Consider the following 13,108-nt stretch of genomic DNA (forward strand, 5'->3'; position numbering starts at 1 on the left):
TTATTAGGAAAGTTAAATGGCATATCATGTGAAAACCACTTAGAACCATCCTTTGCACATAATAGGACTTAATATCTGTCCGTTGTTATTATAAGAGGAGATGACCTTTGCTATGGTTTGGATATAGTTTGGCCCCAGTAAATGTTAAAAACTGATCTCTGGTGTTGGCAATGAGGCCTACTGGGAGGTGTCTGGGTCATGGGGCAGATCTCTCATGAAAGACTTGCTGTCCTCCTTCGGATAACGAGTGAGTTCTCACGCTGTGAGTCTGGCACCTGCTTCTCCCCTCTAATCTGCCCATCATGTGCTCTCTGCACACATTTGTTCCTGTTCATTCCTGCCATGACTGGAAGTAGCCCAAGTCCCTCAATAGAAGCAGATGTGCTTCTTGTACAGCCTTTAGAACCGTGAACCAAATAAACCTCTTTTCTTTATAAATTACCCAGCTGCAAGTATTCCTTTATAGCAACACAAATGGACTAAGACAATGCTTAACAATTATTGACAAATCACCTATTGACAAACTTCTCCACCATCACCATAACTGCCTTCCCTGCCCTCTTCTCTAGCTGCCCAATCCATGCTAGCAAAGAAATGACAAATGAGAATTTTTTTTTTGAAACAGTCTCACTCTGTCACCCAGGCTGGAGTGCAATGGCACGATCTTGGCTCACAGCAACCTCCACCTCCCAGGCTCAAGTGATTCTTGTGTCTCAGCCTCCTGAGTAGCTGGGACTACAGGTATGCACCACCACACCTGGCTAATTTTTATATTTTTAGTAGAGATGGAGTTTCACCATGTTGGCCAGGCTGGTCTTGAACTCTTGGCCTCAAGTGATCCACCTGTTTCGGACTCCCAAAGTGCTGGGATTATAGGCATGAGCCACGGTGCCCTGCCAGAAATGACAACTGCATTAACTGAACTAACAACTAGGATTGTGGTACTGGAAAGTCTTTAGTTCATTCTAGCTCCTGCTTTTTACAAATGAAGACATGAAGTCCAGAGATGTTGCCCGGCTTGAATCAAAACACACAACTAATTAGGGGTGATGCTGGTATTAGATCTTGGGTCTGCACATTTTTAGTTCAGGCACTGGTCTGGAGAAATCTGCAAAGTAGGAAATTAGTCCACCCTCTCATTTGGCTCATGTTTGACTCCACCAAGGGAACAAGTAACACTGCTCTTCCTAGGTGGGGGGTTTACCTTGCTGTAAATTTCTATTTTTAGCCTCTATAGAAGGCCTACTCCCTGCAGATTCACTCCGGCTAACAGACTGCTGTGGGATTTAAGGCACTCACCATGGTGTTTCTTGGTGGTTGCCATGCCAACGAAATTTAATAGAAATAGAGTTTTCTAGCTGAATATTCTGGTGAAGGCTTTAAAGCCAGATTAACAGCTCCAACTCTGAAGCTTAAATGATGCAAATGATTTGTACTGGCACATAGTAGGCATACCATAATACTTGTTGAAATTCAGAATGAATATATATGCAATTAGCTGCATGAGGCAGCTGGAAAACCTAACAGCTGAGAACCAAGCTGTTTCTTAAAGTCAATACTTAAAAGTCAGGGTGGAGTGGTGGAGTAAGTTTATCATATCCTCCTTGGGAAGTGGTGTAGCTCTGGGTTTTCCTAATTACCTAACACTTGGTGTGAGAAATGATTTGTGTAATTCCAAAGGACTGTGTCTGACCTTTGGGCCACTTACTAGCTCTGCAACCCAGGGGGTTACCCCTGCACACAGATGTTTGCTGCAGACATGGAAAAAGTAGCAGGAATCTGACCTTGGGTTCCTTTTGCAGGCCTTTTATCTGGGGCAAGTATTCAAATCTGAAAGAGTCTGTGTTCAGTCCCCATAAGACTGATTTTTGGCAAATGTAATCAACATATTTAATAAATGGATCAAAAAAATGTAAACAGCCTCTCTGGTTCAAACCTTTCAAATCTGTGTTTGAAAAGCAGCCCTTCTGGCCACAATGAGTGAGTGAATGTTATTTAATAAACGGAGAGGAAAGGGAGCTCAAAAATCTCCCTTCAATTCCTAGGTCTTTCTGCCGGGATTCTCTAACCACCCCAGCCTGAAGGGCTCTTTCCCTTCTCATTGAAATCTATATTCTATATTAATCATTTGGCCTTCCTCCCCTCCTTCTTCACTTCCTTTCTGCTTCTTTCTTTCTCTTTTCCTACCTATTCTTCCCTTCGGCCCATCCTCTTTTTCTCTCCACCGCCCTTCCTTCCACAGTCATGATGGAAAGTGACCAGGCTTTTGGCGTGAGAATTAGCTTCAGATTCTTACTACCTCTCATGCTTCTTAGCGGCATGACCTTCGGCTGTCATCGCATCTCCAGCAGCATTCTGTCTTGTGCACAAAGGGCTGCCAATGTCTGCCTTTTTGGTTACTGTAACAAAGGAGTGTTTCTCAAACTTTAGTGGTCATGAGAGTCACCTGGGGAGACAGGTGAAAATGCAGATCTTTAAGATCCACAACAGCAGATTCCAATTTATTAGGTCAAGGTTTCAGATATCTGCATTTTGACCAGATCCACAGGCTCCCCGGTCCCACTTTGAGAAACACTGGATATGTGCATAAACGTTTAGTATGGTAAGATCCACTGTAATTACTCTAAAGGTGAGAGCTATGATCATTAATAATTCAGCAAACATTTATTGAACATCTACTATGTGCCAGGCATGATGTCAGGCGCTACAGACACTTCCCATTTAATTCCTTTTACTAGGTATTTAACTTGTCCTATACATATATGCCTTGTTCCCATCCCACTAGTTTTAAGTGCCTGGAGGGCAGAGTAAAACAGCATGATGTGGCATAGAAAAACATCAGTGTTAGAAGACATGAACTCTAATCCTGATTTTATTATTTATTACTTATGTGACTTCAGGCAAGTCACTCTACTTCTCAGAACTTTATTTTCTTCATCAAAAACTGGAAAGTCAAGGCGTACAGTGGTTAAAAGCCTAGTGTTTGCCATCCTGGCTCTAATGCTTTCTAGATTTGTGATCTTGAGAAAGTTACTTAACTTCTTTGGGCCTGTTTCCTCCTATGTAGAAAGGGGACTTATTTGTTCAATATTCATTCTTTTAACAGATATCTTTTGAGCACTTTGATCAGTACTGTGCTAAGTCCTGGGAATATATTGGAGAGTAAGGCAAACAGGATCCCTGACTCACATAGTCTACAATTTAACAGTGGATGTAAGTATTAAGCAGACAACTACACCCATAACCCAGCACATAGAATTATGACGAATCCTGCCGTGATAAATTTTCGTGATAGGAGCTAACCTTGTCCAAGAGTGTCAGGGAAGACCTTCTCAGAGAAAGAATACTTAGGATAAGCTCTGAGGGATGAGTAGGCATCACCAGATAAAGAGGCTCCAGAGATGGGAAGAAGTAGGACTCTTAAGTAAAGGGATGCCAGTGTGGCTAGAACTGAGTGCACAAGGTCCCCCCTACCTCACAGGTGTTCAAAGATTCAGTGAGGTAATTGTTGGTGTACACAAGTGACACTCTGAGACCCACTTAAGATCCTAAATGCATGTTGACCAAAGTTGAATTTCCCGCAATACTCAGCTTTAGGCTCTGCACAGAATAACCTTTCCGTAACGATTTGACAGTATTTATGATATTATTAAGGTGAGAAAAGGACTTTGAAAATCTCCATCCTCTCATTTAACAGCAGAGAAACTTAGGACCATGAAAGAAGTAGGAGCTGTCTGAGAAATGGGAAGAGCTGGCCTGGTGCAGTGGCTCATGCCTCTAATCTCAGCACTTTGGGAGGCCAAGGTAGGCAGATCACCTGAGGTCAGGAGTTCAAGACCAGCCTGGCCAACGTGGAGAAACCCCGTCTCTACTAAAAATACAAAAATTAGCTGGGCGTGGTGGTGGAGCCTATAATCCCAGCTAATAGGGAGGCTGAGGCAGGAGAATCACTTGAACCCAGGAGGCAGAGGTTGCAGTGAACTGAGATCACGCCACTGCACTCTAGCCTGGGCAAGGGAGTGAAACTCTGTCCTCAAAAAAAAAAAAAAAAAAAAAAGAGGGGAGGAGTGTGAACCCGAAAAATTTTCCTCTCCAGAACATGATTTTGTTGTGTTTTGCCACAAAGGCAGTGGGTGTGAGAGGTTGACCTGCAGGCGCCTCCCAAGATGACTGAGATAACCTGGCACTCCAATGTGCATATCTTTCAGACTTTAGCATTTTTTACTAAATAAATTGATTGTTGGAATAAATATAGTCTTGAGAATGAGTCAAAAAGCAACTTCAAGGAAATACAGTATTTTCAAAGCAAACACATCCCAGCACAACTGCCTATCTCCATTTATGTGGATGTTGGTACAGATTAGTTCCTCTTCCTGCTTTTTAAAAGTGTGTAGGCCCCTTTCTTATGGAAATAATAATAATTATAAATGAAGTAGCAACAACGATAATAGCTTACTTTATCAGTGTGTTTCTGGGTCAGGCAGCGTTTTCACCTCCATCATCATCAGCGCGTTCAGTCCATTGCTCTATTAAGAGGTAGGTCCTGATTATCTTCATTTCCTAGATGAGGAATCGAAGAAACAGAAAAGTCTAGTTACTTGACTCAGGTCCTAGAGCCAGGATTTGAATCAAAGCTGATGCCAGAGCTTGGGATCTTCATTGCATTTGATGTGATAATTCACTTGTGAAAAACAAAGCAATTCATTTGTTTTCATTTGTCAAAAACAAAATAAAATCTCAACTAACTATTGAGTTCTTTACAGGTAAAATCAGGTGTTGAAATGAGTAAGCCCCGAGAAAAGCCACCTGGAGGTGTCAGGAGGATGCACTGTCTACAGAGGAACAGAGTATCTTCTTTTGACAAGAAAACCAACAGTAACTTTTATCTTGGTTTCACATTTCAGGAGTAGAGTAGGGTAAACCAAAACAGGTTTAAAAAATAAAAATTAAAGCAAGCCCAGGAAGCTGAAACAACAGGGTCCTTCAGAAGGAATGATTTGCCTTCTTCTCTTTAGGACATCTTCTAGGACGGCAAACCTTTTCTCTAGAGAAAGAGGGCGCCCTCCTCAGAAATGGGGGTGCAGGTGAGGGATCTTGCTGCTTTAACTGTTCGTAACCCCTGCACTTTACTAGATTTGTCTCTGCCTGTTAACGCAGCCTCAGGACACTTGGCTAGGAAGACTGGCGTGTACTCTGGGTTAGTTATTTCGGGACATTCTCGCCCAGCTGCTTGGGACGAAGAGGTCCTAATTAGATACCCGGACCTTCCAGCGGGCAGATTTAAAAGAAGATGCCCAGCTATGCTTCATCCTCATCCACACTCTCCCGCTCCCCACCAAAAAACTAAGTGCAAAAAAGCTTGCCAGGGCCTGCAGAAAGCGCCGCGCCTGCGAGGCTGACACGCGTCTTCCCTTCCCTCCCCCGGGGAACGGTCCCCGCATCTCTCGCAGTGATGTCAGCGTGATCCGGAGTCGGATCGGGCTCCCGGCTGGGTAGCGGGGGGCAGATGGTGCTCCCGCTAGCCGGGCAGAGCAAGGGTGTCCCCCGCGGAGGTGGCGGCCCCGGGGCGTCCCGGCACCCCCGCATCCCCGGCGCGGTGCCCCCGGTGCCCGCGAGCGCCGCCCCCGCTGGCTGGCAGCGCCTCGCTCCGCCCTGGACGCCGCGGGTCCCGGCGCGGGGGTGCGGCGCGGGGTGGGAGCCGGCCCGGCTCAGCCTGATTTACGGCTCTGCTGAAAACCGCTTCGCTCCCGCAGCATCGGCACCGGCGGCGGCTGCTGCAGCAGCAACAAGTCGGGTAAGAGGGGCCGCCGGCCATCTGCGCCCGCGGCTCGGCGGAGGGGACCGGCTGGGGCGGCCGGGGCGGCCGGGGCTGGGGAGGGGGTCCCCGAGCTCGCAGCGTGGCGGGGAGCTGGGAGAGCCGGCTTCCCGGCCCCCACCTGCGGGAACTCGCGTGCGCACGAATCCACTCTGGCACCCGTGGGCTGGCACGCAGCGGAGCGGGGGCGGGGAGAGCCAGGACCCCGAGGCAGGGTCGTTGCCAGCCTGCCCGGCTCCGGCAGTCAGTCAGTCAGGGCTCTTCCGCCAGCCCCCTGGACTGGGGTTTCCGCTGGGCCCATAAAAGCCTGCGTGCTCTTAAGTGTGTGATTACCCATTTCCCCATCCAAAATGCCCCCGTTTCCCATTGCCCCCCTAGAATTCTGACTTGCCCTTTCTCTACCTCTTGCCAGCGTCTTTGGCTCTGAGCTGCTGAGCCAGGGTTTGCATGTCGTTCCCAGAAAACCAGTGGTTAAACATCCCGGTGTACCTACCGCAGGAAGAGGTTCCCCTCTCTGGGGACCGGAGGCTTCACCTAGAAGCCTTGAGCACTGTCTGGGTCTCCTGTCTGGGATCATCTGCAAGTCTGCTTTTGAAGAGGTCGAGGCACTTTTCACCCAAAGACACCAGTCGGGCTCCCTGGTTTCGGGTCCAATGCTTGTTACATTTAAGTAGAAACCATTCAGGGAGGAATAGACAGGCACTGCTTGCAGAATTGGGTTCCTGACAGTCATCTGTTGCTAGGGTGAAGATAATAAATTCCTACAAGGAAATCGGAACTTCCAGGTATTAAGAGAGATATGTGGATACCTACCTGGTTCATACATTGACCATCCCTAGAGGCTGTCATATAAAATAGGGTTTGAGACAAGACACATCCACCCAGAACACTATTAGAATAAAAATCTTGGCCGTGGCCCACTTAGGTCCAATGGTATTTGATACATTGGGTCCCCAGGTTTCAGTAAAACTCACATATGGGGTCTATTATTGTTACGATAAGTACTTTGGTTTATGTCATCACAGCAATAGCTGAAGGGGAAAAAGGCAAAAATCTCAGGGTGAAAAAATTTCCGCTGATTGCAGGCTTAATGTCACTGTGCATAGCTTGAGTCATCTTTCTTGTACTTGAGGAAAGGTCCTAAGCTTGCTGTCTTAGGACCCATTTTAACAATTCATGTGAGTTTTCATATTGTTTGTGGGCTTTCACGCATCTCAGATTGTATCCTTAGAATGGGGCACAGTTTTGCATTTAATGTGCCAAACTCAGGAGGGCAGGAAACTTGAATTCCAAGTCTGGATCTACCACTTTCCATCTGACCTTGGATTAAGGGCCTGACCTCCTTGCTCCAGTGTTCTCATCTGTGAAGAGGGAATGTTACCCACCTTTTTGATTCTAGGTAGGAGTTGGCAAACTTTTTCTGTAAAGGTAGTAAATATTTTAGCATTTTGGGGTATAGAGTCTCTGTCTCAGCTACTCCCCACTGCCATTGTAAATAATACAGAAATTGATATAGATGGATTTGGCCCCTGGGCTATAGGTTTTAATTGCAACATAAAATATTATGTGCAAAAGTCACTTGAGTTTCCTCTGTTGTCATGGAGATGAGTAGCAATCATTTTAGTAGTGCGTTTTTCAGCAGACAAGTAAACTACCTATTTCCCCCCTCCCAGGACTTTTAGAGTAATGCAACAGAAGGCTTTTGAGGAAAGCAGATATCCCTGGCAGGAGTCCTTTGAGAATGTTGCTGTGTGCCTGCCATTCCGATGCCCGAGGTGTGGAGACCATACCAGATTTAGAAGCTTGTCATCCTTGAGGGCCCATCTGGAGTTCAGTCACAGCTACGAAGAAAGAACCCTCTTGACAAAATGCAGCCTCTTTCCATCCCTCAAAGGCACAGACCTAGTCACTTCCTCAGAACTCCTGAGACCGGGAAAATTGCAGAGCAGCGGCAACGTGGTAAAGCAGAAACCGAGCTATGTTAACTTGTACAGTATTTCACATGAACATTCCAAGGACAGGAAGCCATTTGAGGTGGTGGCAGAGAGGCCTGTGTCCTACGTGCAGACCTACACTGCCATGGACCTCCGTGCAGACTCACTGGATGGGCCACGGTCGGGTCCTGGACTGCCCACCTCAGACACCAAAGCCTCTTTCGAGGCACATGTCAGAGAAAAGTTCAATCAGATGGTTGAGGCTGTGGATAGGACCATTGAGAAGAGAATCGATAAACTCACCAAAGAGTTGGCCCAGAAAACCGCAGAACTGTTGGAAGTTCGGGCAGCTTTTGTGCAGCTGACTCAGAGAAAGCAGGAAGTTCAGAGACGAGAGCGGGCCCTGAACAGACAGGTGGACGTGGCAGTGGAAATGATAGCTGCATTGAGGCAACGCCTGACAGAATCTGAGGAGGAGCTTCTTAGGAAAGAAGAGTAAGTGTTGCTGACAGGGGATGCTAAGCCCATTGCTTTAAGCAGCGCTCCCAATCCCCCTTACAGGCAAACGCGAAGTAAGGTTGAATTTGGCTTTTTGCAGGTGCCTTGACTGCATTTCTTATTGATATAGTTGAACCAAGAGGTACAAGGCTTTGATATCATTTACGCTCTGTGTGCACGGTCTGCAGCCTAGCAACACTGAAGTCAAATATCGAATTCCTTCTCTACTGGGAATTTGCAAACCACAGATAATGTTTTAGAGAGAAGAGTAGCACAGGCAACCCGTGGTGGGATCCATTCCTAGCACCAAATGGTGTGCAGTGGTGAGTTGAATGGGAAGGCAGAAAGGGTCAGCTGAGTGACCTCTTTTGTTTCCTCTTAACAGTCTCCATATTATAAAGTCAGTAATGCAAGATACTGTCTTACGTACAAAAATATTCCTCCAGTATAAATCAATTTGGTTTATTTGCCATTTTGTATTATCTTCCCAGGTTAATTAATTGTTAGTAGCTGATAATCCATTTAGTTTAATTGATATTTGGGAGAAGCAGACTTTAGGAAACTCAGAGGACTTTCTGATATCGCTGTACTTCTGTGATTTTAGTTTGAGACTTAACTTTTTGGAAAATGATGTATATCGGATTAAGTTTTGGCCACTTGCAAAGAGCTGAGATTGGTTTTCACAAGTTATAGATTATACAAGCTGTTGCTTGAGAAATCATCATACTTGGAGAAGCATTTCCTTATCAATAAGTATAGATTTAACCCAAACTAGAAAAGTATACATAACAAGTCAGTGTACTTCCCAAATGCAGAACGTCAGATTTCATTTTAAATAGAGACTCAGAAATTCATGGAATCAAAAGACATTAAAATTGATAGAGTAAAACATCCTACCTAGAAGGTAGGTTTCCAAATAATTTGAGTTATATTATAGAGATTGATTTAATTTCATCTTTTCTTTGCCCTCTGGCACTCTATTTTGTGTTGTCTCTTAAAATGTAATAATTAAAACTTCCCAAAACATTCCATAGATGAAAGAGATCATTGCTATCACCTAAATGCTTACATTCTACCTTGAGGGGAAGCCTAGACGTTTTTTGTTCAGGTGAGGCATTTTTTAAATTACGTAATTAGGATGGATTTGAATCAGCCTCTGACTTACTTAGCTCCTAGGGAAATAATCTCTAATTAAAAATGTTTCCCTTTTGGTTTCTGGTGTTTCCTGGTTGGAAGTTAGTGTCTTCACCCGTTAATGGGCACCAGGGTGACCTACACCATGCTGCTGAAGAAAGGGCAGATGGGGTTACTCTATTCATAAAGAAAGACTCAGAGTTAAGTTTAACAATCTTTGCTTGATTCAAGAACGGTGAGTTTAAAAGGCAACCAAATTAACTTTTTGAACTTACTTATTTGCTGTATTTTACTTATTAATTACACAGGTAATAATAAATATGAGATCTGGGGCAGTAGTTGCCTGGAATGATGGGTTCCCAAATGCCTAATTATTAAAAATAACTGACTAAATAAAAGTGGGCCATGCATGGATCAGTTACATGTTGTGGTTAATCCAAGGCTGTTGCCTGAGCACCAGTTAAAAAACTAATACGTGTTAAAAAGGAAAAACTTGAATAGACAGAATTATATGTGTAAAAATAGCCTCTCCAAGCACATCCTATCTTATCCTTCAGAGACAGCCACTGTTAAATGCTGTAGATGTCCCACTTGCAAAGAGTTGAGATTGGTGTCTACAATTGTATACACACAGATTCCATTTTTCTAAATGTAATTGTGACACATACTGTCCTGCCACTTGCACGTTGAATTGTTTTTGTTTTTACTATGATAGGTTTCAGGCATCTTTCATTTACTAAATACAGAACGATACTACTCTTTTTGACTGTTGCATAGCATTCCATGGTATGGATGCATCATAATCCATTTAACCATTTTGTTATTGATGAATACATAGTTTAATTCCATTTTTCTAGTGTTAAAAATAGTGCCTTGGTTATTACCCTTGTACATCTTTGTTCACGTTTTTGTGAGTATCCCTGAGGATAAATTACGAATTGACTTTTCTTGAGACAGAGTCTTGCTTTGTCACTAAAGTGCAATGGTGTGATCTCCACTCACTGCAACCTCTGCCTCTTGGGTTCAAGCAATTCTCCTGCCTCAGCCTCCCAAGTAGCTGGGATTACAAGCACCCACCACTGTACCCAGATAATGTTTTGTATTTTTAGTAGAGATGGGGTTTTGCCATGTTGGCCAGGCTGATCTTGAACTCTTGACCTCAGGTAATCTACTGGCCTCGGCCTCCCAAAGCGTTGGGATTACATGGGTGAGCCACCACGCCTGGCCATGAAGTGATTTTCTTATGTCATTTTCAGACTAACAGGAAAAAGCACTGATATTCTAAAAAAAGGAAAACTTTTTAAATAAAAGTGCAGTCAAATTGCCTTAAGCTTTTAAACATAAACAACTTCTTCATTTTTTTTTTTGAATGTTCATTTGGGCCAGTCCCATCAGTTTCTGTATTCAGGCCTCAAGTAATCATTCTTTCTGTACACAAAAGGGGACTGAAAGAGTCTTGCTTCCAGGGAGGACACTGGAGCTCTTGGTCCCAGAGCAGGACTGTGGACAGCGACCTCAGTGTCTGCAGCCTCTGGCCTCCCACCCCCACCCCTGCCATCTGAATGGGGATGCAGAGGGAGCTACCCACCTGTCACACCCTTAATACTGGGTTGATTTGCCTGCATCTGCCTGGCTGGGCAGTGGGTGCATCTTCCCTCCTCACCACTCGCTCAGAGAGCCGTACCTTCCACCAAAGAGTTGGCCTTTCAAATAAGGGAGGACCGTATTTTGCCAAGGACTATACCAGGAGCTGTGCTCCCCTGCCAGACACTTCCACATGAGCTCTGTAGGCCCATCTTTGAGATAAAGTAGGTTGTTAACCATCTCATTCACAATTGACTTAAACTCCGGGGACCCTTTGAAACATAGATAGTAGATTTGGTTTTAAAAAAGCAAACATCTATTATTTAAAATTCACATAAGCTTATTTTACTTTTGGATTTTTCCCTTCAAATTTTAAAGTCCTTTCTTTCAAGTTAAAGGACCCAAAGCTTGCTTCTGCCCTGAGGCCATCTATAGGCTGAATCAGCCAGATTGTAGAAGTCATAGCATACATATACTCATCCATATATTCATAGCAGAGGAGGTTGTTTGAATTGAAAATACACTTGACCCTTAAACGACTCAGATTTGAACTGTGCAGTTCCACTTAAAAGCAGAGGTTTTATTTTCTCTGTCACCATTGAGACAACAAGACCAATCCTTCTTTTTCTTCTCTTCCTTTACAATGATCCATTTCCATTTAATGAGTAGTAAATATATGTTCCTTATGATTGTCTTAATAACATTTTCTTTTCTCTAGCTTCCTTTAAGAATACAGGTATGTAAAACATGTAACATACAAAATCTCTGTTAATCATTTGTGTATGTTACAAGTAAAGCTAGGAGTTAAGTTTTTGGAGAGTCAAAAGTTATGCTTGGATTTTCAACTGCTAGGAGATTGGTTCACCTTATCTCGGCATCGTTCGAGGATCAGCTATTTTGCACTTACGTACTGGCCAGTCTCATTGTATCCCTATAGAAACTATCTGTAGGTTTTAGAGTGAAAACCCAAGAAAGAAGTTGCTCATTGTCTTGACAAAGTCAGTGTAACTTTAAAAGTCCTACTGAAACAGGCATTTACTTATTGAAGGTATTCAGAGCTGGTGGGTAATCAGGTAAATCAATCCTGGAAACCTACGGTAAGGTATCCCTTAACGTGAAAGGATGGACTTAGTAGCTAGTTGCTGGCTGAGTTGGTTTTGTGGGGTTTGGAAAATTTAAATGTAATAAAAGTAATGCAAACTTTACTCTTCTGCGATAAGGTTGAAAAGTCCTGATTGAACTTCTGTCATGTGCCCAGTGCTGTGCTGGGTGTGTGTGTGGGAATAGAAAATGCTTGCTGTCTTTCCCTAAGGTGTTTGTGCTCTGTATAGGAAGAATAAGGTATACTCACAAACATGCCATGTCCAGACAAGGAGAATTTTGAGAAGTGCCTCAATATAAGCCACGGCTTCAAGTTGGTGAGACATCAGAGAACAGACTTTTCTGTGTGGAGAGGCCACACTGAGGGAATGAGGAGGAAAGGCAGAATTTGCATTGATGGCCAGAAAAGAGTGACCTTGAAGGGGCAGCAGGGAGGGCTGCTAGAGATGGCCCCTGAGTAGACCGTGCGATTTTTGATTTGAGGACCAGAAGGTTGCCTCTGTTTCTTGTAGGATAACACATTCATTTTATACATGCAGAAAATAAGGCCCAGAGCAGGGGAATGACTTGCCCAAGGACAGAGATTTAGTAGCAAAGCTGAACCTGGAATCCAATTTCCCTGTCTCTCTGCTGAGTGCTTTTTCCATCAGTTCACTGTGTCCCAGCCAGAATCCTGAAAATGTGATTTTTTTTGTTTGTTTGCCCAAAGCGTCAAGACTTATGTAATCCTGAATGTGGCCCATTTTGGATGGGCTTGCTTCTTTGCTATTTTAAGAGGGCTGCTATGGTGACATCATTTATTTTTCTGATGTGATTAAAGAAAATGTCTGCTGCATCTGAGGTGTTGGGAGTGAGGGGAAGGGGGGCATCATCAGTGTGGTCATGATATTAAGCTTTCAGAACATCCAGCCCTGGGCTTTTCACTTGATTCTCAGATGTGCTTGCTTAATCGGGGTAGGGCTTTTGCCACTGCTAGGCTTTGATCACAATGAGAGGACTCTTTGTGATTCTGTCTCTGATTTTCATCCTACTCCCTTGCAGG

The 13,108-nt window shown here is 44.2% G+C and overlaps 1 protein-coding gene and 1 long non-coding RNA gene across 3 annotated transcripts in view; one reads left to right on the forward strand and one right to left on the reverse strand.

The window, feature by feature from the left end:
- Nucleotides 1-6,571, reverse strand: part of LOC104651510 (uncharacterized) — a 48,829-nt gene extending 42,258 nt beyond the window's left edge. Inside the window, exons 1-2 of one of the 2 annotated variants that reach the window (XR_744970.3) lie at nucleotides 6,309-6,571; nucleotides 4,457-4,560 (exon numbers count right to left, since the gene is read on the reverse strand). This is a non-coding gene — a long non-coding RNA (uncharacterized LOC104651510). Of the gene's footprint in view, nucleotides 1-4,456; nucleotides 4,561-6,217; nucleotides 6,287-6,308 lie in introns of those variants that run through there. The other variant, XR_012512824.1, reaches the window with a different exon arrangement.
- ZNF365 (zinc finger protein 365) overlaps nucleotides 5,135-13,108 on the forward strand; it is a 28,654-nt gene continuing 20,680 nt past the window's right edge. Inside the window, exons 1-2 of the mRNA XM_039478305.2 lie at nucleotides 5,135-5,794; nucleotides 7,489-8,244. Of these exons, the coding sequence (XP_039334239.2) occupies nucleotides 7,502-8,244 (743 nt within the window). The 5' untranslated portion in view covers nucleotides 5,135-5,794; nucleotides 7,489-7,501. The remainder of the gene's footprint in view (nucleotides 5,795-7,488; nucleotides 8,245-13,108) is intronic.

This window comes from Saimiri boliviensis, chromosome 12 (genome assembly GCF_048565385.1).
Source record: "Saimiri boliviensis isolate mSaiBol1 chromosome 12, mSaiBol1.pri, whole genome shotgun sequence".
NCBI classification, from domain to species: Eukaryota; Metazoa; Chordata; class Mammalia; order Primates; family Cebidae; genus Saimiri; species Saimiri boliviensis.